This window comes from Sinocyclocheilus grahami, unplaced genomic scaffold (assembly GCF_001515645.1).
Source record: "Sinocyclocheilus grahami isolate Dianchi unplaced genomic scaffold, SAMN03320097.WGS_v1.1 scaffold28.1, whole genome shotgun sequence".
NCBI classification, from domain to species: Eukaryota; Metazoa; Chordata; class Actinopteri; order Cypriniformes; family Cyprinidae; genus Sinocyclocheilus; species Sinocyclocheilus grahami.
In genome coordinates this window covers 133,741-159,848 of record NW_015505207.1, presented here as the reverse complement: position 1 = coordinate 159,848, position 26,108 = coordinate 133,741, and the positions used below count along the sequence as shown (strand labels likewise).

Below are 26,108 nucleotides of genomic sequence, written 5' to 3'. Positions count from 1 at the left end.
CGGAAGCTTTTTCCAGGTCTCTTGTGGTCATTTACTCAGGTGAAGTCTGAGAGTGCTGCACTCAAAAGATGGTGTAGACTTACTATTCTTGCCATGTCTGCGGATGTCCATAAACAGACTACCCTGCTGCAAGGCCTCCTCCATACTGTTCTTCCACTCAGTATAGCTCAGGTCTGCCACCATGCGGCCGTTCACTGTGAGGATCTCATCTCCAACCTTCACTTGACCGAGCTCCGCTGGGCTGCCTTCTCACACACGTCCCACACACATAATCAAGCATACAAATTTTTTTTTACTAAATGTAATAACAGTGTCAAATGCCAAATTAACCTCTAACTGTGATTTAGATAACAATACATTCAGAGCAGAGGCGGGCAGTAGTGAAGTATTTTTACTTTACTCAAGTAAATTAAAAAAGTATCTGTAGTTTATCAGAGTGTTTTTCTTTGGAAAACTTTACTTCACTACATTCCAAAGCATAATGTCATACTTTTTACTGCACTACATTTCATAAATAAAAGCCGTTGTTTGTTTTACCTTTAATACTCAAAAGAACATTATAAATGCAATTTCTTGTACTCGAGTAAATCTTTGAATTACCTTTACTTGAGTAAAAGTAAGAAATAATAGCTTTCTAATTTAATTAAGTATTAAATGATATTTAATATGAAACGTAGTGCCATATTATGCTTTGGAATGTTGTGAAGTAAAGTTGTCTAAAGAAAAACACTGATAAAGTACAGACACTTGAAAAGTATTTTTTTCTGATTTAGAGTCATGTAAACTAAAGGCTCATTAGAACCAACCTAGAAAACAAATCTGCCCTATATAGGCTACTGTAGCAGCACACGTGTTTTTTCAGCAGCAGATGCTCTCTGAAGCTGCAGGTAGAGCCTGTACTTTATGCTTCGTTAATTCCCTGTGCAGCACATGAGATCATTACTGACCACCTTTTTTCTTAGGATTTTATACGTTTCTTTTACCTGGAACTACAGATTTGACACGGACCCCCGTGGAGTCCCAGTTGCTCTGAAAGCCAAAGTCCCGGCTGCTGTTGGGTTTCTGGTTCAGGCTGATCCTCATCTCACTGTAGTCCACCTGGAAGACATAGACAGGTCAGTTCTACACAGAAAATAAAGTGATTTGTGGTTTACTATGTTACATGCATCTTCTTCAGTATGACCATAAATTATAAAATGGTTTCGGGAGTGTGCTATTGAAATTTACAATAAAATTTACTTGAGGAGTGTGACCACATTTACAGCCAAATGGACACAAAAGGCAACCCAGACCCCAAAGTGTAGCTTTAAAATGCTTAAATTATCTGGATTAAGTCAAGATTTAAGGAATATAAAGTGCTTGTGTATCTGTGCAAATGGAATTTACTTTAGAAAACTGAATGTAGTTGCAAGTGTGTAGGTGAGATTTGTGAGATGAGAGTCTTGCAGTACCTCATTAGAAGAGATGAGCGGGGATGGAGATTTGGGCAGGGGGGACAGTCTGTTGACCGGAGGGACAGGAGATGAGGTTTTCTCCTCTTCCTCCTCTTCATCACTGCTTTGCACAGGACTTTCCTGGGAAATATCTTCATCCTCTTTCACATACTGAGCATATCGGTTGTAAATTGTAGATTTCTTGAGGCCGTCTGTCTCTCCATTTGTGCTCTTAAGAGAGTTGTCCACCTAAAAGGTTTTTAATACCATATAAGTATTTTCGCTAACAATTCTGAACTCTATATGAGGTGTATTCATTCCTTGCTGTTATTGTTAATCATGTAGAATAGATCACGACTCATCATTTTAAACATGAGCCTAGTTTGGTTTAAATATCTCAAACAGAGGAATAGAGTGCTACAGTGCCAATCCACTTTTTTAGAGGCCCTGATGTGATTTTGCCTCATTCATTTATTATATGACATGAATCAAAACACTTTGGTTTGAAGCAAAAAAGCTTTTGAAAATCAGACATAGGCAAAAAAAGGTACAAAAATGCAACTTGGACAGCTTTAGTAGTTTGACAGAATTCAGAAATTGACTCGATTACGTCATTCTCAGTGCTTTATGGGAACGAGTGGACACTAAAGAGTGCTTTTGGTGTGATTTGCTTGTTTTGATTTCCTGATTTTAATTTTATTTTTGCAGATAAATTGGTAATGTAGTTTGTCACCAGGAATTCCGCTGTTAAACACAGTTATTTAAAAACTTATAATAATGCTAGCCAGCAACAAAAACATACCATTAAATAACAACCTTGTTACACACAGTTGGTGTGTTTTTAAAAGTTATCGTTAAAAATCTATGGAGAAAATGAATTAATTTTTACTTCCAGAACCAGATTGTTGCACTCCATAATGAGATGTTATGCTTTCTCAAAAAAATCTGACCTTCACTTTATGGCTTTACTCTAGGTGCGTACCTCAGTTAGATGCTTTATAATTCATATGAGCTGTAATTACATCAGTATTTCACTGTAAATTGATCACACTATGGTGAGGAGTACAATGTTCTCACAGAGCTTTATTCACTAAAAACAACAACAAAAAAAAAAGCCAATCAAACAGGTCAGGATGTTTAAGACCAAGCAGGGCCACTCACCGTGAACACTCTGGGAAGGGAGGCGATTCGGTTGGACTGTGTGCCGAATGGCCTAGGCGTGACTACAGAGGTGAGTCTTGCGCTATCCGATCTCTGGTAGCTCCTGGGGAGGGAGGCAGAAACTTGATCCAGCCCAGACTGCTTTGTATCCATTGAATTGGGCTTATACAAAGAGCTAATGGGGCCGCTGGAGTTCTTGACTGGCTTAGTGTTGCTAATCAACTCCGAGCTGTTGAGAACGCTGCTGGTTTTACTGACGCTGGTGTGCTTGATCAGGCTGGAATTGCTGCTGGCCAACGCAGGAACTAGATCGTCCAGAAGGCTTCGGGTCGTTGTATGGCTCTCCTCAATGTTGTTATTCATTTTCAGTGGGATATCTGGGCTGAAGCGATCACGTCTGGTATGAAAATCTGTCTGATCTGATGCCAGAGTGCCAGCGACAGATTCCTTTTCTCTCAGATATGGTATGGAGGGTACTGAAGGTTTGTCCTTGGGGCCGTAAGGAGTGTCAATGGTGTAGCTACGTGCTGGCAGAGTTCTGCTTCGGGGTACAGGTTCTTCGAAGACATCATCAGAGATTGAGTTAAAGCTGTCCCTGTAGTTGCTTTGCTGTCGGCTCTCTCTGAATAGGGGCAGGCGTGAGAGAGGCAGGACAAGAACCGCGATTAGATTACACTTTTACACTGAGCAGACTACAGATCAGAGAAAGTAGAACAGACTACACTCTCCGCACTAACAGCAGACCACACAATGACAAAAACATAGAACGCAACATTTCATCAATAATAAAATAAAATAAAATATTAAATGAAGAATTAAATTCAATTCATGAAATATTATGAATTAAAAATTAAATATACAGTTTTGTACCATTTAAGCTTCACACAACTACTTGATTTAATGCATGTAATGTATGTTCACCTCTCATCCTGCATTTCCTTGAAGGTCTTTGATTTCCTGATGTCGCCTGAAGAGATCTGATCAGTCTGCTCTCTCTCCTCTTTCTTCTTCACAATGTCAGAATTCACACTCCTGCGCTTATTCTTCCACCTTGTAAGATCCTGCAGGGATGAGGAGAAAGACGCTCAGCCTCCATAAATGGAGCACAGGTGCGTATTCATAAGCAGTAACGGTAGGAGGGACAGTTCAGGGGAAGGGTAGAGAGACACGAGGACAGATTGAGAAGTGAGGGAGGACTAGATTTTGCCTGTGTCCTATTTTGCCTGTTTGGCTCCACCCGACTCCTTTTCCCGTGTGAATTAGGGGCCCGTATATGACCTAAATGCTGTACTGAAGCTCAGTCCAACCACGTCCACACTACAAAGTACCACTGAACAGTTACAGACTACTTATTATTGATGTGATTGTGTGGCTTGAAGTTGAGGTGAGGAAGTCTTAAAGTCTCAACTTTCATTGAACCACAGGCCAAACAGCTGCAGCTATAAACATGATCAGTAACAAAACCTTGTGATCCAATACTCACATCTTGCCACTTATCCTCATTATCCTTCAACCGAGCACGCATCTTCTGCATCTCTTCAACTCGCAACTGCATCGACAAGTTGCTGAGGTTCATCTCACTGTCGGTGATGTCACTTACTGATTTGCTCCTGAAAACAGATGTTTTTCCAAAAACATTAGCAGTCAGGAAAAAAAAGCCATGCATTAGGATGGAAAAACTATTTAGTGGATTGTAGCCATTCAGCTTTTTGATACGAGTAAAAGTTTTACATGCTCTCATCAAGCAATTATGCAGAACAGAAATTTACAAGATAAAATACTGAAGGGGTTAGTAAAACAGCAGGCATGTTCCAAATATTCTTCAAGCCACAATTAGTTGTCTTAATAAACAACTAATGAGTTGTCACAAATGTTATGTGGCAACTCAATGGGCTAGTATTCCATGAGTGACCCATTCAATCACTTTCACTCATGTGTCTTACCTGTGAGAGCACAATACTTCTGCATTACAGAAACACCTGTGCTTTTGGATGTTTCCAGAACAATATTATTTACACAGATTTGAATTAAATTAGCCAGCAGTGTGTGTATCTGTAGTCTACACTGCTGAATTTTTTTTAGGCAGCAGCCCATGGGGATCAAAGCATTGTGAGTACATTGTGAGTGTCAGTGCTTAATGTAGGGGATGTTTAAGACCAAGCAGGGCCACTCACCGTGAACACTCTGGGAAGGGAGGCGATTCGGTTGGACTGTGTGCCGAATGGCCTAGGCGTGACTACAGAGGTGAGTCTTGCGCTATCCGATCTCTGGTAGCTCCTGGGGAGGGAGGCAGAAACTTGATCCAGCCCAGACTGCTTTGTATCCATTGAATTGGGCTTATACAAAGAGCTAATGGGGCCGCTGGAGTTCTTGACTGGCTTAGTGTTGCTAATCAACTCCGAGCTGTTGAGAACGCTGCTGGTTTTACTGACGCTGGTGTGCTTGATCAGGCTGGAATTGCTGCTGGCCAACGCAGGAACTAGATCGTCCAGAAGGCTTCGGGTCGTTGTATGGCTCTCCTCAATGTTGTTATTCATTTTCAGTGGGATATCTGGGCTGAAGCGATCACGTCTGGTATGAAAATCTGTCTGATCTGATGCCAGAGTGCCAGCGACAGATTCCTTTTCTCTCAGATATGGTATGGAGGGTACTGAAGGTTTGTCCTTGGGGCCGTAAGGAGTGTCAATGGTGTAGCTACGTGCTGGCAGAGTTCTGCTTCGGGGTACAGGTTCTTCGAAGACATCATCAGAGATTGAGTTAAAGCTGTCCCTGTAGTTGCTTTGCTGTCGGCTCTCTCTGAATAGGGGCAGGCGTGAGAGAGGCAGGACAAGAACCGCGATTAGATTACACTTTTACACTGAGCAGACTACAGATCAGAGAAAGTAGAACAGACTACACTCTCCGCACTAACAGCAGACCACACAATGACAAAAACATAGAACGCAACATTTCATCAATAATAAAATAAAATAAAATATTAAATGAAGAATTAAATTCAATTCATGAAATATTATGAATTAAAAATTAAATATACAGTTTTGTACCATTTAAGCTTCACACAACTACTTGATTTAATGCATGTAATGTATGTTCACCTCTCATCCTGCATTTCCTTGAAGGTCTTTGATTTCCTGATGTCGCCTGAAGAGATCTGATCAGTCTGCTCTCTCTCCTCTTTCTTCTTCACAATGTCAGAATTCACACTCCTGCGCTTATTCTTCCACCTTGTAAGATCCTGCAGGGATGAGGAGAAAGACGCTCAGCCTCCATAAATGGAGCACAGGTGCGTATTCATAAGCAGTAACGGTAGGAGGGACAGTTCAGGGGAAGGGTAGAGAGACACGAGGACAGATTGAGAAGTGAGGGAGGACTAGATTTTGCCTGTGTCCTATTTTGCCTGTTTGGCTCCACCCGACTCCTTTTCCCGTGTGAATTAGGGGCCCGTATATGACCTAAATGCTGTACTGAAGCTCAGTCCAACCACGTCCACACTACAAAGTACCACTGAACAGTTACAGACTACTTATTATTGATGTGATTGTGTGGCTTGAAGTTGAGGTGAGGAAGTCTTAAAGTCTCAACTTTCATTGAACCACAGGCCAAACAGCTGCAGCTATAAACATGATCAGTAACAAAACCTTGTGATCCAATACTCACATCTTGCCACTTATCCTCATTATCCTTCAACCGAGCACGCATCTTCTGCATCTCTTCAACTCGCAACTGCATCGACAAGTTGCTGAGGTTCATCTCACTGTCGGTGATGTCACTTACTGATTTGCTCCTGAAAACAGATGTTTTTCCAAAAACATTAGCAGTCAGGAAAAAAAAGCCATGCATTAGGATGGAAAAACTATTTAGTGGATTGTAGCCATTCAGCTTTTTGATACGAGTAAAAGTTTTACATGCTCTCATCAAGCAATTATGCAGAACAGAAATTTACAAGATAAAATACTGAAGGGGTTAGTAAAACAGCAGGCATGTTCCAAATATTCTTCAAGCCACAATTAGTTGTCTTAATAAACAACTAATGAGTTGTCACAAATGTTATGTGGCAACTCAATGGGCTAGTATTCCATGAGTGACCCATTCAATCACTTTCACTCATGTGTCTTACCTGTGAGAGCACAATACTTCTGCATTACAGAAACACCTGTGCTTTTGGATGTTTCCAGAACAATATTATTTACACAGATTTGAATTAAATTAGCCAGCAGTGTGTGTATCTGTAGTCTACACTGCTGAATTTTTTTTAGGCAGCAGCCCATGGGGATCAAAGCATTGTGAGTACATTGTGAGTGTCAGTGCTTAATGTAGGGGAGAGCAGAGGAAACAAAGGCCTACGCAGCATCCGTGACCACACACACACACACACACACACACACACACAAATGTGCTGTGACTGCACAAGGCCACAACTCACCCTTCACTACCAGAGCTTTTCTGGAGCAGTCTAGGGAACCAAAGAGAACCACAACAACAACATAGTCATATATTGGTGTGATGATTGACAGTTTTTATTGACTGACCAATAAAGTGTTGTATGCTCACCAAGTCTGCATTTATTTGATCAAAATACAATAAAAAGAGCAAAAGTGTAAAATTGTATGCAATTTAAAATAACTGATTCAATGTTAATATATTTCAAATGTAATTTATTCCTCTGATGACAAAGCTGAATTTTCACAATGAAAACATTTTAAATGTCTTTACTGTCACTTTTGATCAATTTAACGCAACCTTGCTGAATAAAAGTATTAATTTCTTCAAAAACATTTTCACAGATACCAAACTTTTAAACGGAAGTCAAGAGCTTAGTCACACAACTCCAGCTATTATACGAGCCGTTTTTTTTTTACAGTACACACAGTCATGCTTCAACATTCAGTTAATTCTCTGATTACAGACCGAGCTGTCTGACATTTAAAAAGTGCAAACATAATATTAAGTGTCAGTTGTAACTTGGTTTAGGTACATTTTAAGGTGGAATGACATCATTGGAAACTTGTAGAATTCCCCACCAATCCCAGTGTGGTTGCTCTTTTTAATGCCCCGACATTACATGGACTCTGATCAAATGAAATGTAGTACTTGGGGTTCAAGTGCTAGGTGTGTTTCCATGGTCACATAAGTGTAAGTTCCAGCTTTCACAGGATCACAAGGGTGTGGGGAATTTGGAGCTAAAGCGCATTGTAAGTTACCTCATAAAGAGTGAATGTGTCTGACTGGATTATTTACAGACATTGCTCAGGTTTTAAAATTCCACCACAGCATAGCTGGATACACTAGCACCTTATAAAGCCTGTTAGGAGCCTTTTACTTAAACGAAAGCCACAGCAATGGAGTTTGTACATGATGTATCAGTTTCTTATATGCATTTGTCACCAGAATCTCTTTTTATTAAACACAAACAAAATGCAATTCACAGGCAATTGGTCAGTCTCTGCAAAGACAAAAAAGGTCCATCTGTATGGCAAAAATCACTTTCCTTGGTGTTCCTGTAAAAAGGTTTATGCATCCTAATGCAAATATGTTAATAGATAAATAAATGCTAAAAATCAATAAAATGCTTTTTTATAATAAAATAAAGTAAACAAAGTTATAGATCAAATAAATAAACCATTTACCTACCTTTCACTTAGTTGGTATAGGTAAATAACTAGAATAATAATAAACTGCATAAAACTGCAAAATTATTTGTACTACAAACCAGTGTATTTATGATTACACAAATAAATTAAAATAATATGATAACAAATACCAGTTTGCAACATCAAGGTGTATAAAGTATTGTTTTTGTACAGTTAAAATTACTGGAAGGGACTGATGCCATTGCACATTCAAATTAAAAATGGCTGTACCCGCTCTTATGTTAAGAGCAGGGTGGGTAAAACACAGCATGGATCAAATTTCAAGGCTGAGAACCATTTTGACATCAAGACTTCATGCACAAACTGCACAAACCAAAAAGAAGTTCAAATTTGGAAGCCAGTCCAAAATAATTCAAGAGAAAAATCCAAATATCTACCTGTTACAATTATTCATCAAGTGGCAGGTCTCATGCAATCAAACTCACACCCATATTAAACTCACAAACATCTGCCATTGCCAGTATTAAATCATAGTTAACATGAGAATGGGAAAAGTACACCGCAGCTGAGATCACGATGACAACCACACACAGGCATTTCTGCAGGCTTAGAAACCTAACCTCTCCACCATCAGCCTCTTCCGGTATCGCACACGGCTGGCCTCTCTGATGGCTTGCCATTTCTGCATATCTTCCTCACTGCAAGATAAAGAAACACCAGGAGCTTCCCTTTCCATCTTTCCTTGGGTATTTAAAGCTCTTAGCTTCCTAATTAGCATATCATCTGCCTTCAGGTGCTGTTCTGCTCCATGTTTAATCTCTGGCTTGGGTTGGTGCTGTCTGGGTTCAACTGGGTCACACATCAGCTTGGCCTGCTGTTTTGGTGGCAAATCCCATGCCTCTGGAATAGGAACAGGGTGGTAGTTATCAGGGGCCCCAGACAGAGGGCGATGACTGATTTGCTGTTGAGCCCTTCGAAAAACCACATCATCTTTTTCAATGTCAGGATAAATGGGTTCACTCTCGTGGCGGGGCTGAATTACCACCATGACGTCGGCCTTCGATCTGCGGCGAGGCAACAGGAAGTTACCATACTTCAATTTGGCCAGGTCATCGCTTGAGTGGAAGGTTTTTGTACGACGTGTAAACATATCGTCATTTTCCAAATCAGGCAGGATGTCGGCAGATACGTTGTATGGGTCGTTAGGGTGTTCACGCCCAAGGAGGGGACGCTTTTCACATTTTATGAGTCTGGGGCCAGAGGCGGGATCCAGTCTGGGCCAAAAATCAGGGGGCTTTAAATTATGCAGCCCAGCAGTCTGCTGAGCAACTGTGAGAGGTTGTGTTTGACAACTGTGGTGAATGAAAGGAGAAAAGAGCAAAGAAAGGATTCAGAACATGCAAGGGACAGTAGGAGAATGCAAGTGTTAGAATCAGTAGGGATGCACCGATACCGATATTGGCATCGGTATCGGGCCCGATACTGGTCTCCTGTACTCATACTCGTTAAAATGCCCCGATACCAAACGCCGATACCACACAGCATGTGATAAGCGCCATATTCAAACAAAGAAACACCAACAACAGACAGCAGAAAGGAGTTAAGGATGTCTACTACGATGTATATGTATGCAATGAATATATTGTTAAACATTCAGTATTAACGCCTGTATAGCTGATATGTGCGAGCTGATGAACAAAGCACGCTGAGTGGATTGAGATTGCGGCGGCACAGATGCGTGAGCTTGTCGAGTGAATATATCTTTCTCACAGACATTACTGGAAAGTTTGTAGCTCAGTCGGATATGTCAAAAACAAGTAAGTAAAACAATGCACAAGTTACTTAACGGTAGGGAGAGAGAGAGAGAGAGAGAGAGAGAGAGCGAGAGAGAGCGAGAGAGAGAAAGAGAGAGAGCGCGCGCGCGCGCAATTCTGTAGGGTGATCTTTGATCGATGTTCACTCACTTAGCACACATCATTTGGATTAAAACGAAATTGTAAAAATAAAACCATTCATAAGGGCATTCACTATAAACATCATTTATTTTCAACCTTAGGCATATACGACTTTCTGGCGAAAGTGAATCTAGCAGCCTGTGTGAAATGCGCTAGGCTGTACTTGTCCCTCTCATTCTGCATCAGTACAAATACCTGCACGCGTTGGGCGTGTTTTGCTTGCCTGAGTGTTTCTGCATTATATGAGTGGCTTTAGAAAATAAATCGCAGCACGTTTCAGATGAAAAAACGCGACTTCTATTACTGAAAATATCACAGTTAGGAGATTTATAACCAGTGGGTCCCTGCATTATTACAGCAAAGCGCGTGATTACAGTACTAAGCCGCTGCAATAATGCTATTCAACTAAAGATGATGTAACGGAGCAAAAAAATTAACAGTGAAAGTAACAAAAACTTGTAAAATACATTTTAATGGGCATAATTAAGTGTGAAAATAACCGAATGATATACAGTCAAACCAAAAATGATTCAGAGACCAGATATAATTTTTTATATTTTTTTACTAGTGGGTGCAGGACACTATACAGTAGTTCATTTATGTAAGTGAGGATAGCAAAATAAAGTAAACTGTGACAAATCATACCCAAAAATTCTTCATACAGTGGACTACCAGTAAAAGTGATACAAATTAGGGTCCAAAAATTATTCAGACCGAGTCTGGGAAAAAAAATTGTTTTCAATTTCAGGTTTGCATGAAGCTGGGTGACAGCATACCCAGGAGACTACAGGCTGTCATTAAGGCTAAGGGTTGCCCGACAAAGTATTCATAGTTGTATAAATACTGTCATACTAACAGCTGTCTGAATTATTTTGGATGATTGTAATCTATTGCATACGTTTCTATCAAAATGATCTATCAATAATAATCAAGATTAATTTGTTCTGACACAGTTTAACAGTTTAAGTTCTTGTCATATTTTATTACCATTTTCTAAACTATAGCAAATAAACTGTGATAATGTGAGAAATGTTGAAGGTGTCTGAATACATTTTGGTTTGACTGTATCTATTTGATAAATTAAGTTAACCAACTAACATTATACACACCCTTTTGGTTTCTGTACCCAATATTTAAAAAATGTACAAATGCAATAAAAATATCGGTATCGGCAAGTACCAAAAATAAAAGTATCGGTATCGGGTGAGTACTGGAAAAAGTGGTATCGGTGCATCCCTAAGAATCAGTAAGCAAGAGTAGTGCATGCAGGAGGATGCAACTAACCATGTGATATATAAGTAACAGCAGCATTATGCGGTCTCTATTTGTTCTGGATTTTTGGATAAGCAGCAGTGTGAGCACTCTGCCACAAAATACTTATATTTATATAAAGTTCTATTTACTAAAAGTTAAATACAAGAACAGTAAGTATTTTTAAGAATCTTGACCCAGGCCACACAACAGTTCATAGCGACCACGACTTTTAAGGCTGGTTCACACAAAGCATGATAACTACAACGATAACTATAAAGTTTTAATAATTGCTCTAATTTCTTGAGAATAGCGAAGTCCACACCACAACTATAATGATAACGACACAAGGGGACAATATTATTGAAATCACATTCAGAACTATATTTTTTTCCAGTTAATGAAAGATAAAATCATTAAGAGCCAATCAAAATCCATCTGGCTTTAAAGTGTATGAGCATTTAAAGTGGCAGACGATGTAACTACAGTGTCACTACACTTATAATAAACAGAACCTTATTATGTGTTGGTGTTGATGCTAATATAATACTTATTATACATAGTTATCGTTTTTGGTGTGAATGGGCCTTGAAGCTCCAAAAATGCACCAAAATAGAGCTATAAATTTGGTCCATACAATGCATTCGTAATATTTCACATCTTCTGAAGCCATATTATAGCTTTGTGCAAGGAAAAGACAGAAATTTAAGTCATTATTCACTGATAATCTTCCCCTTCAAGTCAGCTGTGGCAAATCATTCAAGAGCTGCTGTAACCAGGTCATCAGTGTGTTTGTAAAGCAATTGATCAGTCAGATTTCTAAACTGAATCAGCTGTGTTCACTGAAAAGACTCAAAGAAAATTGACACATTCACTGATCCGGTTCTCAAATTCAACTCACTGACTCATTATATTATATAGTCTCAATTGTTTTTGAAGGAATAGCTTAATGGAGGGCCTTATTGGATTAGCTTTGACCTCTTCTCACACAAATCATGGGCTTCACTTGTAATGAGTTGCATGACCCACTTTCATTACTATGAACAATGTTGTTGGAAAAGAGCTGCATAAAGATTCATATTTTTGGGTGAACTGTCCTTTTAACATCCCTGAATTATGTGAATATTGATACTATGCTGACAATTCTCACCATTTCCATTTGGATACAAATGCACTTGTTTGGTGAGATCACTAACATTTATGATGATGATTTCGAATAAAAAACACTACATGTTAGTAAGCACCAGTTCATACATTTATTAGAACATGAGAAGAAGCTGATTAGGGGAAGTGAGTAGATGTCCAGTCCTAATGCATATGGGGCTGTGATAAGGACCTTAGTGTGGAAGTGAGGCTGGACTGAGCGAGGCCTTCAGGTGCATGGGAGTGAGAGGGAGGGGGTTCAGACTGAGTGCGAGAGAAAGTAGGTACAGAGAGCCAGGGGTTGACGTCACCGTCTGATTCTTCAGAGGATGAACCTGACTTCTTGTGGCTGGAAAATGTGAAGTAAAAGAGCACAGAGAAAGACAGAGAAGAAAGGTTAGCAACCATCACCACAAAGAAGACAGAGAGGTAACAGAGAAGCTTTAGTGATAAAGTAAATAAGCCAAAAAGAAACCTGAGGGTTTACAGTGCACCAAAAGTATTTGGACATTTAAGCCACACTTAAAACGATAAGAAAGTAACTAATACAAAATTTGGACACTTAATCGTTGGTCCATTTTGTAGAACACGTCCAAATAACAGGTCTACCATCATTTGTTTGTAACCACATTTAAGTGTGACCTAAGTGGCCAAATACTGTACTCTTTTGGAGTCAGTGTAATGCCAGACATGTTATTAATATTAATATCTGAACATTAATGGACTGATCGAAAGGGCTAGGTATTGAGAACAGGTTCTTATTTAAATTTCATAAAAACTTTGTAACTGCAATAAAAAAAACATTTTAATGTCCAAATGATTTTCATGAACAGTTGCCAATTATAATAAATACGAAGATGCTATTTATTTTGATTTTAATGTCCTGTTGATATCTGAAACTCTTATAAGTTGGCAACAGCTTCTTACTGGAGTGAATGCAGTAAGAATTGTCATTGTCAAAATATTTTTCATTCTTTTTACTTCAAAATTATGAAATATTGTCAACAGAAACATTACGAACCAGAGAATCTGAATCTCTGGCAAGAAGCAGAATCATGACTGATTCCCTCCCCTTCTGCTCATCAGATATATCATGCATATTTTGAAAAATTAAGTATTCCTGGAGTTTTCAAAGTTTTACTCATTTGAATTCTTTACAGTATGTTTTTTTCTTTTTTTGCCTCAGTACTGGACAGACCTGAATCCTTGGATCTTCCTGTACCAAGGCCGGCGCTGGGAGCCCAGTTTGATCATCTTCACGTGTGCATCCTCCTCAGTTGTCCAGAACTTGGGCAGAAATTTATCAAAAGGCACTGTTACAGACGGTTGAGGCGTCAGGCCTATTTTACGGGCATAAAGATCATCTTGAACAGGATCGGCATAGCCAAACTCGTCATCCTCTTCCTCAGAGTCATCATAAACGCAGACACCAGCCGATACAGGTCTCCTGTAAGTCCTCTGAAGAGGCTGTGACTGACTGCTGCTCAAAAGACAGCCATTTTTGTTACATACCGCCAGTGATCAATGCACATCAAACCATCCATGATTAACAAGCACAGCAAACCAAATAAAAAGCAAACACTGAAAACAAAATGTTTCAAAAAAGTCCACACTATAGGTTGAAAATCAAGTGAAATAAAGACATCACAGCAACGAATAAATCCCACAGTTAGCACTGATAAAATGGCAAACAGATGCATGTCAATGATGCCAGTTCTGACCTGAGATGGGTCAGTGTCTGCCGGGACTCATTACTGACAGCCACCTGTGACCTGGTAGTACACGGGACAGCAGTTGCCTCCAGGTGGCTCATGGGTAAGGCAAAGTTGGTCAGAGCGACAGGGGAGGGGCTGTGAAATCTACGGCTAGCGAGGTCATCTAGAACCACGTCGGGATCCGGTCGGTCTGCATCCGAATCACTGCTCTCATACTGATAGGCCAAAGACGGGCGAGCGTCTGTCTGGGATTTCAACCCGGTGATAGATGAAGGGTTTGAACCTGCCCTCTCATGACTGGGACGGACGGCCAGTGATGGTCACAAAAGCACAATGCCAAGATATAGTGGGAAAAATAAGCACCGGCAAAGACAAACCAACAGAGGAGGAATGTAATGATAATGAATCTAAAAAAAGTGAATGACCAAAAGTTCACATTCAGATCTTTTGATAGAAGATTTCAGAGCACAACGTGAGACATTGTTGAGTTCTTTTAAAATTCAAGAGGATTTAAGATTAATTTTTTTTCTCTGGAGAAAAATCTGAGAAGCTGGAGACTAAAGAAAGATTTTACTCTCATTTTAATTTCATTGCTGTCTAGGATAGAAACTTGTGAATTTTCTATCCTAAGGCCTCCTTAGAGAAAGACCAAACTTGCAGGAAACATTTTTCTTGCAGAAAACATGTTCTGGATAACATCACATATCATTGGTCACTTTGCACCAGAGTAGGTGAATATATGCTGTCCATTGAAAACCCCCTATGATCTGTAAAGTGCAGACTTGCATTACCTCGTAAAAGTGCCATCATCTTCTGTGTACATAGGGCTAGCCCAGCTTCTTCTGTTGTCGTCATTTCGCTCTGCACGTTTCTTGCGTAATGGTGCTGGAACGTAGCCTGACTGCTTGTCCTTTGATGGCAGGAACTGATTGTACTGAGTGGTGGTCTTAGGTGCAACGACCAGTGAACGGCGGTATTCTTTATTTTCTGACATCATGAAGCTCAGATCTGCTTCAGGGTCACTGCCACAACCTGGAGAAACAGCACAGACACCCAGGAGTGTGAGCTATAAACACACGCACATGCACCCATGATTGTTTTTCTGTCTTGGTGGGGACTTTCCATTGACTTTTATAGTTTTTATACTGAACTAATGTTTTCTAACCCATAACCCTAAACCTAACACTTACAGAATGTAATGGAATACTTTTTAGAATTTTCATAAATTGAATTTTCATTTAGTGTATTTATGAAGTTGTTTTTCTGGGGACTGTTGGATAATCCACACAATGTAGCTGAATGCACGTTTTACTATGTTTGTGATGACAAAATTTGATCTAGACAAAGTACACAGTGCAAAAAAGATTTTTCTTCATCAGAATCTATTTTACACAGAAATCTCACCAAATTTCATTATATTTTTCTTAAAGCAAGAAAAATCTATTTACCAATGGGGTAAGAAAATAAGCTTACAGTAATTCATATAATTATAAAACACTACCATTGAAAAGTTTGGGCTCTGTAAGATTTTTTTTTTTTCTTCTCGAAGATATCATTACTTTTTTTTATGCAAGGATGCATTAAACTGATAAAAGGAAATTATATTTCAAATAAATGCTGTCCTTGTGAACGTTCTATTCATTAAAGACTCTTGGGGAAAAAATGCATTATGTTTACACAAAAATATTAAGCATTACACTAATTTTCAACTGTGATAATATCAGAATGGTTTCAAAATGATCTTTTGACTGGAGAAAGACTGGAGCAATGGCTGCTGAAAACATATCTTTGCCATCACAGGAATAAGCTACATTTAAAAATAGTAAACAATTATTTTACATTGTAATAATATCTCACAAAATTATTGTTTTTACTGTATTTTTTATTAAATAATTGCAGCCTTGCTAAGCCTGAGACTTCTTTCAAAAATCTCTAACTTTTAAATGGTAGAATTCTTAGAAAATGTCTTCATCGTCCAAATATAGACAACTTTTTTTTTTTTTTGTAGTGCACTCATGCACATACTTCTATGTAGTAAATATGGCAGTGGGAAGCGACTGACTCATTGACAGGTCAGTGGGGAAAAAGAAAAAAAATGTCTCACTGTAGTGAACGTGTAGAAAGCCCAGAACACTAATTATATCAGCTGCTAATTACATCAACACCTTCCTCATGAGCTGCAATTGAGCCCCTGAGACCATGACGGAGTAGAAAGCTGCTAATGCCACTGAAACGCAACCATGTAGAAGAGTATGGGTGGATGGAAGTTTGCACTTTCCATCAAACACTGTCCCAGTCAGCTCATGACAAAAGCCGTAAATGGTTTCACTCATAAACCACTAGAGGGCACCAAGCATTTGTTTAGATAAGCAAGAGTTAATTAATAAACTATACTGCAGCTCAATCAAAATTTTTATTTTCTGTGGGACTTCACAGCTTATTTAACTCTTTTTGTTGTCTAAAAAGACACAAAATGAAAGACCAAACTTCACTTTTGATACAACTACTCATCTCTGACTGCCTCAAAGTCAAGTTAGAACACACAAGAGAAACTTAAGAGACTGAGGAGTCTTACCCTCGCTGCTTCCTTTGAGTGTAGCGTCTGAGGATGTGCTGTAAGTTCTGGAGCCCAGTGAGTCCTGGCTGTCTAGAGAGTCTTCTCTCCTGTGTCCGGCTCGTAGTGGGAAGAGCTCTTCTTTCTCTGAGTACCAGCTGTCTCTACAAGAGCTGTTTCGCACACTGCCCTGCAGTGATGTGCAATCCTCTAGTGTCTGTTGAGCACAAGGGTGTGAGCGTGAGGGACCAGCACACAGTGTGCACAAGGGAAAAACACAAACAACAAACACAGCATACAGCCTCCATCAGTGCAGTGCACACAGTCTTGCTCATGAGAATCTGCTGTCTTTTCCATTGTAAGTCATGCCATTAAAGCTGATCATGTACATAGAATTATTTAAACTCTGTTCTGATATTGATGTGCATTAACAAAAAGATTTGCATGGCTATTTCTGACTACAATAACTGAAATATGCAGAGTTTTAAATTGAAATGGCAGGTTTAATGACAAAAATGATTTTGATGGCACTTCTATAATAATATAATAAGCATTGTAAAATTATTTAAATTCAAATGTTTTTTTTTTCATTTGTAAAAGTCAGTATCAAAGCAATCAATTGCTATTGGCTCACTGTTCCTTAATATTTAGTTAAAGCATGAGACCAGTCTGCTGCATTCATAGCAAGGTATTTTAAATACCAGAATGGATATAAAATGAGATTTACATGGGCAGCTAGTCTAGAAGAATCTACGGTATTCAAGCACTACAATTTAACATTTAAAAGTAAATACTACAGTCAAATACTGCATAATGTCAATAGATATCTTACCTTATATAGTGCTTTGCCAAGTAATCCCTCAAAAGCCTTTAGTTTTAGGTAAGGTCCATTATAAAAATGATCTGCATGTGCCTTTCTGCCCAACCAGTATATGGTGATCAGAACCTAGGAAACAAATCAACACAACTGTATTAGAACGCACTGCAACAAAGATATGATTCAGTGATAAAATCCAATGCTACTTCATCCCTGGCTGCATGCTGAGATGTCAACAGAAATTAGTTAAATCACATTGCAAGATTAAAAGCCATTATATACCCTGGCCCAAAAAATATTAGGACACTTATAACACTTAGTTGCTTAAAAGATGCTTTTTGAGCCATTTCTCAAATTACTCTTATTCAAGAGAGGTGGAGGGGTGTCTTGAGCAGCGTACTTGAGTTTTAGATAAAGCCTCTTGAAATGTTACTATTATATACTGCCACTGAGCTATTTAAGAGATAAACAGACAACCACAAACCACAATATGGAAGCTGCAAAGTGAGAATTTTATTTGACACTGCAGGAATGAAGCCAGACTCCTAAAACTCACAGCATATTTCAAATGAACAAATTAGCAGATAAACAGGAGCAACCCAAATAACTTACATTTTTGAGCCTCCTGCTGCTCTCCTGGTGCCTGTAGAGGAGAATAGGTGTTTGGTTAATCACTCACAGCCTGGGAAAAAGACAATAAAAAACAGTGGGCATGTTTTGGGTCTCTGTGTGCCCTGGTGAATGAGCTAGAAGGTGAAAGCACAATCCCATCAGGCCAGTTCCCGGCAGCTCTATACAAAAGGATATGCACTGAAAACACGTTCACTCAAACAACCAGATGAACAACAGCTAAATAACCCTACTAAAACTAGCTTCATTCTAAATTGACAGTATATATGTTGTCAGAAATGTGACAAGCACATAAACAATAAAACAATGATTAGACACAGTACATGTACGGTGTATGTCCTACTTTTGTCACCTTCTTGTCCTCGACAGGTTTTTTTTTAATGAACACTGTCACACAAGGTGAAGATAAAATAGGATCACAATAAAAATACCAAATTCCTCAATTTAAAACGTTAATGGAATTTTGAACCTAAGATCATTGATCGTTGCTGTGTGTGTGTATTTCCTTCTCCTATGTTTTGACTAAGGAGATTATATAATACTTCAGCCATTTGCTCTCTGAATTGGAGGTCCCATGTTTACTAGCTAAACTTTGATTTGCTTTTCCCTGCAATTTTTAGCCTATGCCTTAACATTAAATAACAAATATAAAACACTAAATAACATCCATTTCCCTAGAGATATAGATAATACAATGTCTGGATTGTGCATTTTAGTATTTGGAGTGCCCAGAGTATTTAATGACACTGGGAGGACCTGCACTGTAGGTACATACCATCCTGACACAACAGAGCACATTCTTACACTCTTAAAAATAAAGGTGCTTCAAAAGGTTCTTCAAGCGATGCCATAGAAAAACCATTTTTGGTTCCATAAAGAACCATTCAGTCAAAGGTTCTTTAAAGAACCATCTCTTTCCTACCTTTTTATAATCTGAAGAACCTTCTTTCGCCCTAAAAGAACCTTTTGTGAAACAGAAAGTTTCTTCAGAAGTTCTTTATGGAACCATTTAGACAAAAAGGTTCTTCTATGGCATCGTGAAGCACCTTTATTTTTAAGAGTGTACAGTACTAACAATACACTCTCAAAGTCAATACAATACATTTTAGCTGTGACAGCCATGATGCAAGATTTATGACACAAGGTGTTCAACAGCTGAGAAGTTGGAGAGCGATTATGCTAGTCAGCGACCTGTGTTTTTCAAGCTGGTGAACCTGTATGACATGTTCAACTTGCTGAATGAAGGCGTTCACTGCTCCTGATAGCAACAATTTATTGCTCCAATAAAAGGGAAAAAAAGTATGTGCCTGACATCGGAACAAAGTCTACATTTACAAAGCTGCTGGAAAAAAAAGTCAAGAACATTCTGCATTAAACGCTTGTTACCTAATGATAATTTATGAGCCCCGAAAAAGCCAAATGACTCTTTGTTGGGGTGAGAAAAGACAGAACCTCAAGGGTGTATTTTGGTTTCATGTGATCAGCTGTTCACATGAATATGAGATGTTTATTTATTAGCTGTGGGGAAAAAATAGATCAAAAGATATTATCTAATGGAGAAGGCACTGATCTTGAAAGGGAAAGCTAAATCAGCGAAATCAGCATTTCTGATCCAATCTGATAACAGAGAACGAAAAAATTCTGTCATCATTTATTCACTCTCATGTTGTCATGAACCCATATGACTTTATTCTGATGAAGATTTTTTTGAAAAATGTTGTACTGGTCCTCTTTTCCTTGCAAGTACAATGACTGAACTTTTCAAGCATTAAAAAGAATGCAAACACACCATAAACCAATAAAACGCAGCATAAAAGTAGTCAGCAACACTTACATTTTGGTTTCTTCTTCGCAAAAAGCTATAATATATGGCTTTGGCTTTGCAAGATATGCAAATAAAGCACATGGACCACTTTCCCTAAAACTTTTATGGAGCATTTTTTAAAAATATTTTGGAGCTTGACAGCCTCTGTTCTAACTCATTATATTGAAAAGAGTGGGCAGTATATTTATAAAAAATTCACTTTCAAATATTGACTTTTTGGGGTGAACTACCCCTTTAAGTTGTTAACACTGAGTTATGTTAAAAAATAAAAGCAGTGGCACTGGTGTTTAACAGCCGCTCGTGCCACTCTTAATTCTCCATCCTTTAGTAAGAGAACTGTGGCTGGAACATTCCAATTGCAACAGCTCTTTTTTCTACTCAAAACACTGTCAGACATAATCAGAGACAAATGCTTTTCAATGGGGTCTCTATTCACACAACAGATTTTAAATGCTTTGAACTAATGTGTCTAAACAAGTACAAGACTGCATCAAATTGCTTTTAATCACCCGTCTGTTCCCAAGACAAAAGAAAAAAAAAATGTTGTTTGCAATAATGACTATTTGTGAGAATATAATGCTTGCACTGTTACATTCTCACAAAAGAAAACCTCAACCTGCTGCATTCTGTAATATTTGTGTGTAATGGACTCAGAATCAAAGCTACATTCCCAAAAGCAGTTTTTTTTCTGGTAGTTTTAGGGCCTGAAGATACAGTCAGTGTCATAAACAAGTGCTGTACTAGTCCATGGGAAAGTCACATTGACATTTAGGATGTGTCTCTCTCTCTAGAAACCAAACCATTTCTGTATGTGTGATTATTGTGTCATGTCAAAGTAGAACACAATAGAAGTTTCTAAATGATACTATGCGGTTTCACTCTAAACAATGTCCAAACCACAGAGGCTCATACAGATGCTCTGAGTGAAAAAGCAGGATAGTCTATAATAGAGATAGAATATTGCCTACGCATAATCTAAAATACTTACACATGGACAAAGTCCAGCCCTCACCTCAGTTACACAATATCCAAGGCATATTTCTGGAATTTTCAAGTCTAACATCCGTCTTCAACATCGAAATGATTCATGTCCATAAAAATGTGGTAAAGACCTGCCAGTCCCTTTTGGGCAACGCAATAAAATGACGCAGTGACAATGGTCGGGCTCATGACACATAAACACCCCTTATTTACAAAGCCTAATACTAGAGGGTGTGTGTGCATAGCTGGGATATTAAGACCTCACAGCCCAGTTCAGTAACATTCAGCGGGTAAAGAATGTTCCTGGTTTTATGAACAAATGCTAATAGTACGTCATGTCAGATTGCATCAATCTTTCTTTGTGTCTTGACTTTTTTTTTTTTTTAAGTCTTCACTCACAGCCCTATGATACAACATAAACATTTCAATGGAGGCATCAGCAGTGATTGATTTAATGCCTCCCAAAATACTTGATACATCCTTATCCAAATCACCAGCTATAATCCACAAGTAAACATTGTAAAGATATAATTATCACTAGCCTGATGTACCAGTGTTCATGTCACAGACACCACTGATGCCATCCAGTGCCACACACCATTGAGAAAATAACCTATTCATTCAAAATAACCTCCCATAACTCTTATAATGAAAATCTTCACAGTTCACAACACTGTGAATCCAGAGTGGATCTTTTACACTTTCAGCATGCAACAGTGCACCAACAGTACTTATTTACTGGTCTAAATGGAGTTAAACCATCATTCAAAACTTTGGGGTTTGTATAAACTTTTTTTAATGTTTTGAAGTCCTCTATGCTCACCAAGGCTACATTTATTTGATAAAAATGCTAATTTTTCTAATTTCTTATTATCAATGTTGACAACAGCTGTTCTGCTTAACATTTTGAAATATGTGATGAATTGAAGTTGAAAAAGAACAGCATTTTCAGTCTTGCTGAATAAAAGTATTAATGTTTTACTTACAAAAATGTGCTGACCCTAAACTTTTGAATGATAGTATATTTAAATCTAATAAAAAGGAACATAACATTGAACATATCAATTTTTCAGTATTTTCCCACTTAAACATAGCTACGAATAACCATCAGCCAACCTTAAACAAAGCATCTGAATGTACTAAGAGAAGAGAAGTGGTTTATCTGGGAATCAGCTCGGCACTGGAGCATGAGATGATGGTATCGGCGGTTAATAAAAACAATATTGTTAATGCCACACTGTATTACTGCTGTAACAGATACAGGATGACATGAAGCAAGAGCATTTGTGATCACATTTCTTTTATGATTAATTTGGCTCTCTTATTTGAAGCTATGTACAGTATGACTCCTCTTGAAATCAATAACTGATGATTGTCCATAATTATTAGCATTGTCTGAAGGCAAAAAGTGAGGTTTTATCAACTGCACAACTCTATAAACTACTGGAATGCAGGAAGAGATATAATTCTTTATCATTAACTTTATGTAATCACTAGTAACATGGCAACACGTTCACTGGATGAGACAATAATAAAACGCAGAGATAAAGTTCACACAACTACAGTGACAAGTAATGAAACCTTCTGAACCACCGCTAGTCATAGTTGTCATCTACCAACACGTCTTGTCCATTCCATGACATATTTTCCTATTTTCAAAGAAGCTTCATGCCTATATGTTCAATACATCCTACATTTACACAACACTAATAAAAAACAAATCTGCCACTAGTACCTGGACAAAACAGTAGTCATGAAAATCTCTCTTATGTTGGACTTGAAAACTGTTTTCCAGAATCCTTTTCATCATTTAAATAAAATTTTCAGTTCAAGAAAAAGAAGTTTAAATTAAATAAATGCTACTTGAAATAAAATTAAATAAATGATTATTGTCAACTGGATTAAAATATATATATATATATATATATAAAAAACTTACATTCATTTTATTTCAGGTAAGGCAACATTTCAACATTTTTATTGAAGTTAACTAAAATAACTAAAATTTAAATAAAAAAATAATAAACTATAAAATAAAAATAACAAAAAACAATGAAATTTCTAAAATTTTAACTAAAATGAAAATAGGAAATATATATGTAACTCATAACTCAAATTACATTGGTACTAAACAAAGGGATGTTGGCATAAAAAAAAACAATACTTAGTTATATAACACACACCAGTAACTGGTGTAATTTGCAGAATTTATATAAATAATTTAGAATATTCAAATGAATAATGAACTTTTTGTTCACATAACCATAGCATTTAAAAATACATTAAAATAAATAATATTTTATGAATTTATACTTTTATATACATAAAACTAACCCCAAACTTTTGATTGGTAGTATATATATATATATATATATATATATATATATATATATATATATATATATATATATATAAATATATATGTTGTATATATATATATATATATATATATATAAGTAAATAAGTTGTATTAGGTAGCATGTCAGTAAATATTGATCGTGTTTATTAGCAGACATCAACAGGCCATGAAATGAGCAGCTGTCGTGCTGGAAGAGGCTGCCTGAGGGACAGATGACCCAGAGTTGTTTCCCTCTCTGAGACACTTGCTTTTCATGGGCTGATGAGTAATAATGAATGCAGGCCCTGCTTATCTCAAGTCTGTCGGCAATAAGCTGCAATATCTCCTCACGTTGCCTACTGTGTGACTGCGAATATTCGGCGTCAAACTCCACAAGGGCTGTAAACCTCAGATCAGTGTGAGAGATCAGAGAACTTTAATGTAGCGTACAAATTATACCCTCACATTGCAGAAGGTTTACTGCCATCTGTATTAGCAGTTGGTGAAAGAGTATTGAAACAGGATAGTGGCACAAACAATGTATCGCTTCAGAGCTCAAAAAATGCATGGCATTTGCGCGAATGATTTGGCAAGGGTTGGGTAAAAAACACTTTTAAATATCACTGATGGACTGCAGTGCAGAGCGGGTCGAGTCTAATTCTTGACTAGCTTACAGTTAGTATATGCAAACTGCATAGCCTACACAAACCCGCAACAGAGAATACAAGCCAAAACGGTAGTTAATGAAGTAAACACAAACATGTTCCTGAAGATGTAAAGTTACACCAGAGAGAATGAAGGAGAAAACAAACCATAAAAAGTAACAGTCAGGAATCATATCACTGCTGCACTTTGTCTAGTGTCAAAAAGTGACCTTTCAATTCTAAAATTAGGACCCCTGGAACCCTTCCGACAAATGCCTGTCAGTGGACGCAGATAAACCCTCCCACACACCCTCAGACATATACAAGTGGAGTAAGTGATTATAATTATAGCCTATAGGGATTGGATGAGTCCTGTTTAATCAGAGCCTCTGTACGGTTGGCATGGGTGTGGCATGGTAACCGTCATGCAGTGAGGCTCGCTTTGTTTAAGCTCAGCGTCTGACGGCGATGTCACTTCAGCTGAGGTAACAATGACACGACAGGCAGAAACTTCCAGCCCTCCCTCGCCATATTCAAAGCAGTCTTATCAATATGTGCAGGCTGACTTTACATATTTGAATCATTGCTGATTTGGATGTGACGTGATACAGCTTTGATAGGTCACAATGGTCCAAACGCACCAATAATATGTGCTTGACTAGTTCAAGCCAGAGCTGAACACACCTTAGTCAAATGAAGCAGTTCACAAGGATCGACTATGAGAGAAAACAGGAACAAGATGAAACTCAATTGCAGACAATCCACTGAACAGTTGACACAAAAATGATCATTTTCATGTTGTTTTTCTTCCTTAAAACACATAACTTGAAGAATTATTAATTCTTTAATTCTTTATTAATTAAAGAAGAATTAACTAATTTTTTGAAGAATATCGTTAGAACTTTTTTTTTTTTTAACTTATTAAAGTGAATGAGAACTGAAGCCGCCGAGCTCCAAAATGACCAAAAAAAACATTATAAAGTTATGACTAATGTGGTTCAGACTGTGAATTGAGTGGTGCATTTCTTTCTAAATCTTATGAGGTCATATGATGAGTTTATGTGAGGAACAGACCAAACTTCGTCGTTATTCACTGAAAAACTTGACATTCGACATTTTCCCTGCCAGGTATTTGTAAGAGCTTACAGAAGTAGTGGTGTTTCCCCAATTCATGAATGCATCTTTTTGGTGAAACTGATGAATCAGGTCATAAAAGCGGTCTGAATGATTCATTTACAAACTGAACTGATCCAGTTTTCAAGTTCAGCTCATTGACTCAATGATCTGGTTAACAAACCCCTGGATGGAGAAGATCAGTGAATGACCGATCTGTTAGTCACAGCTATTTGGAAGTCAAGCAAACTACTTTTATTATACTTTTATGGTCCTTTACTTCTTTTTTGAAGCTTGGAAGCTTTAGTTTCCATTCATTGTAACTGCATGTAGTATAAGACAAAAAATCAATAAATAAAACTAATGAAAATCACAAAAAACAAAAACAAAATAGCTGACATTTTAACTCAAATGAAATTAAAACAGGAAATGTATATAAAGCTCTTTCAAATTACATTGGTACTAAACATAACATATTCTTATAAAACACACTGGTGTAATTTGAATAATTAATATAAATAATTTAAAGGGGTCATATGATGCGATTTCAAGTTTTCCTTTCTCTTTGGAGTGTTACAAGCTGATTGTGCATAGATAAGATCCCTGAAGTTACAAAGACTAAAGTCTCAAAACCAAAGAGATATTCTTTATCAAAGTTAAGACTCTGCCACGCCCCCCTAAAATGGCTCGTTCTAACACGCCCCCACATATCTACCTCACTATGTAGAAATATTTGCATAATGCCACCCAAATGTTCACGCAAAGAAAGAAGGCGTGGTTTCAGTAACCGCAGTTAGTGTTGATGCAGCCATGTCAGGGAGATGCTGTGTGTTTCTAGGCGAAAGCAAAAGCACCTTATTTGGCCTTCCGAAAGTAGATGCATTTAGGAATCTTTAAGATCACTTACAACAGAACAGCAATGCATTTTATGGACGACCGTTTCGTGAACCTAGGAGA

The 26,108-nt window shown here is 37.9% G+C and overlaps 1 protein-coding gene across 13 annotated transcripts in view; it reads right to left on the bottom strand.

The window, feature by feature from the left end:
- Positions 1 to 26,108, bottom strand: part of lmo7a (LIM domain 7a) — a 50,521-nt gene that overhangs the window by 11,544 nt on the left and 12,869 nt on the right. For 10 of the 13 annotated variants that reach the window (XM_016254879.1, XM_016254885.1, XM_016254851.1 and 7 more), the window contains 15 exons: positions 18,233 to 18,263; positions 17,636 to 17,749; positions 16,825 to 17,020; positions 15,041 to 15,281; positions 14,256 to 14,546; positions 13,733 to 14,014; positions 12,728 to 12,883; positions 8,806 to 9,537; positions 7,018 to 7,047; positions 6,252 to 6,378; positions 5,690 to 5,829; positions 4,769 to 5,390; positions 1,452 to 1,682; positions 984 to 1,098; positions 84 to 245 (listed from right to left, as the gene is read on the bottom strand). In XM_016254879.1, coding sequence (XP_016110365.1) covers positions 84 to 245; positions 984 to 1,098; positions 1,452 to 1,682; positions 4,769 to 5,390; positions 5,690 to 5,829; positions 6,252 to 6,378; positions 7,018 to 7,047; positions 8,806 to 9,537; positions 12,728 to 12,883; positions 13,733 to 14,014; positions 14,256 to 14,546; positions 15,041 to 15,281; positions 16,825 to 17,020; positions 17,636 to 17,749; positions 18,233 to 18,263 — 3,470 coding nt within the window. The remainder of the gene's footprint in view (positions 1 to 83; positions 246 to 983; positions 1,099 to 1,451; positions 1,683 to 4,768; positions 5,391 to 5,689; positions 5,830 to 6,251; positions 6,379 to 7,017; positions 7,048 to 8,805; positions 9,538 to 12,727; positions 12,884 to 13,732; positions 14,015 to 14,255; positions 14,547 to 15,040; positions 15,282 to 16,824; positions 17,021 to 17,635; positions 17,750 to 18,232; positions 18,264 to 26,108) is intronic. The other 3 variants (XM_016254888.1, XM_016254906.1, XM_016254913.1) reach the window with 3 other exon arrangements.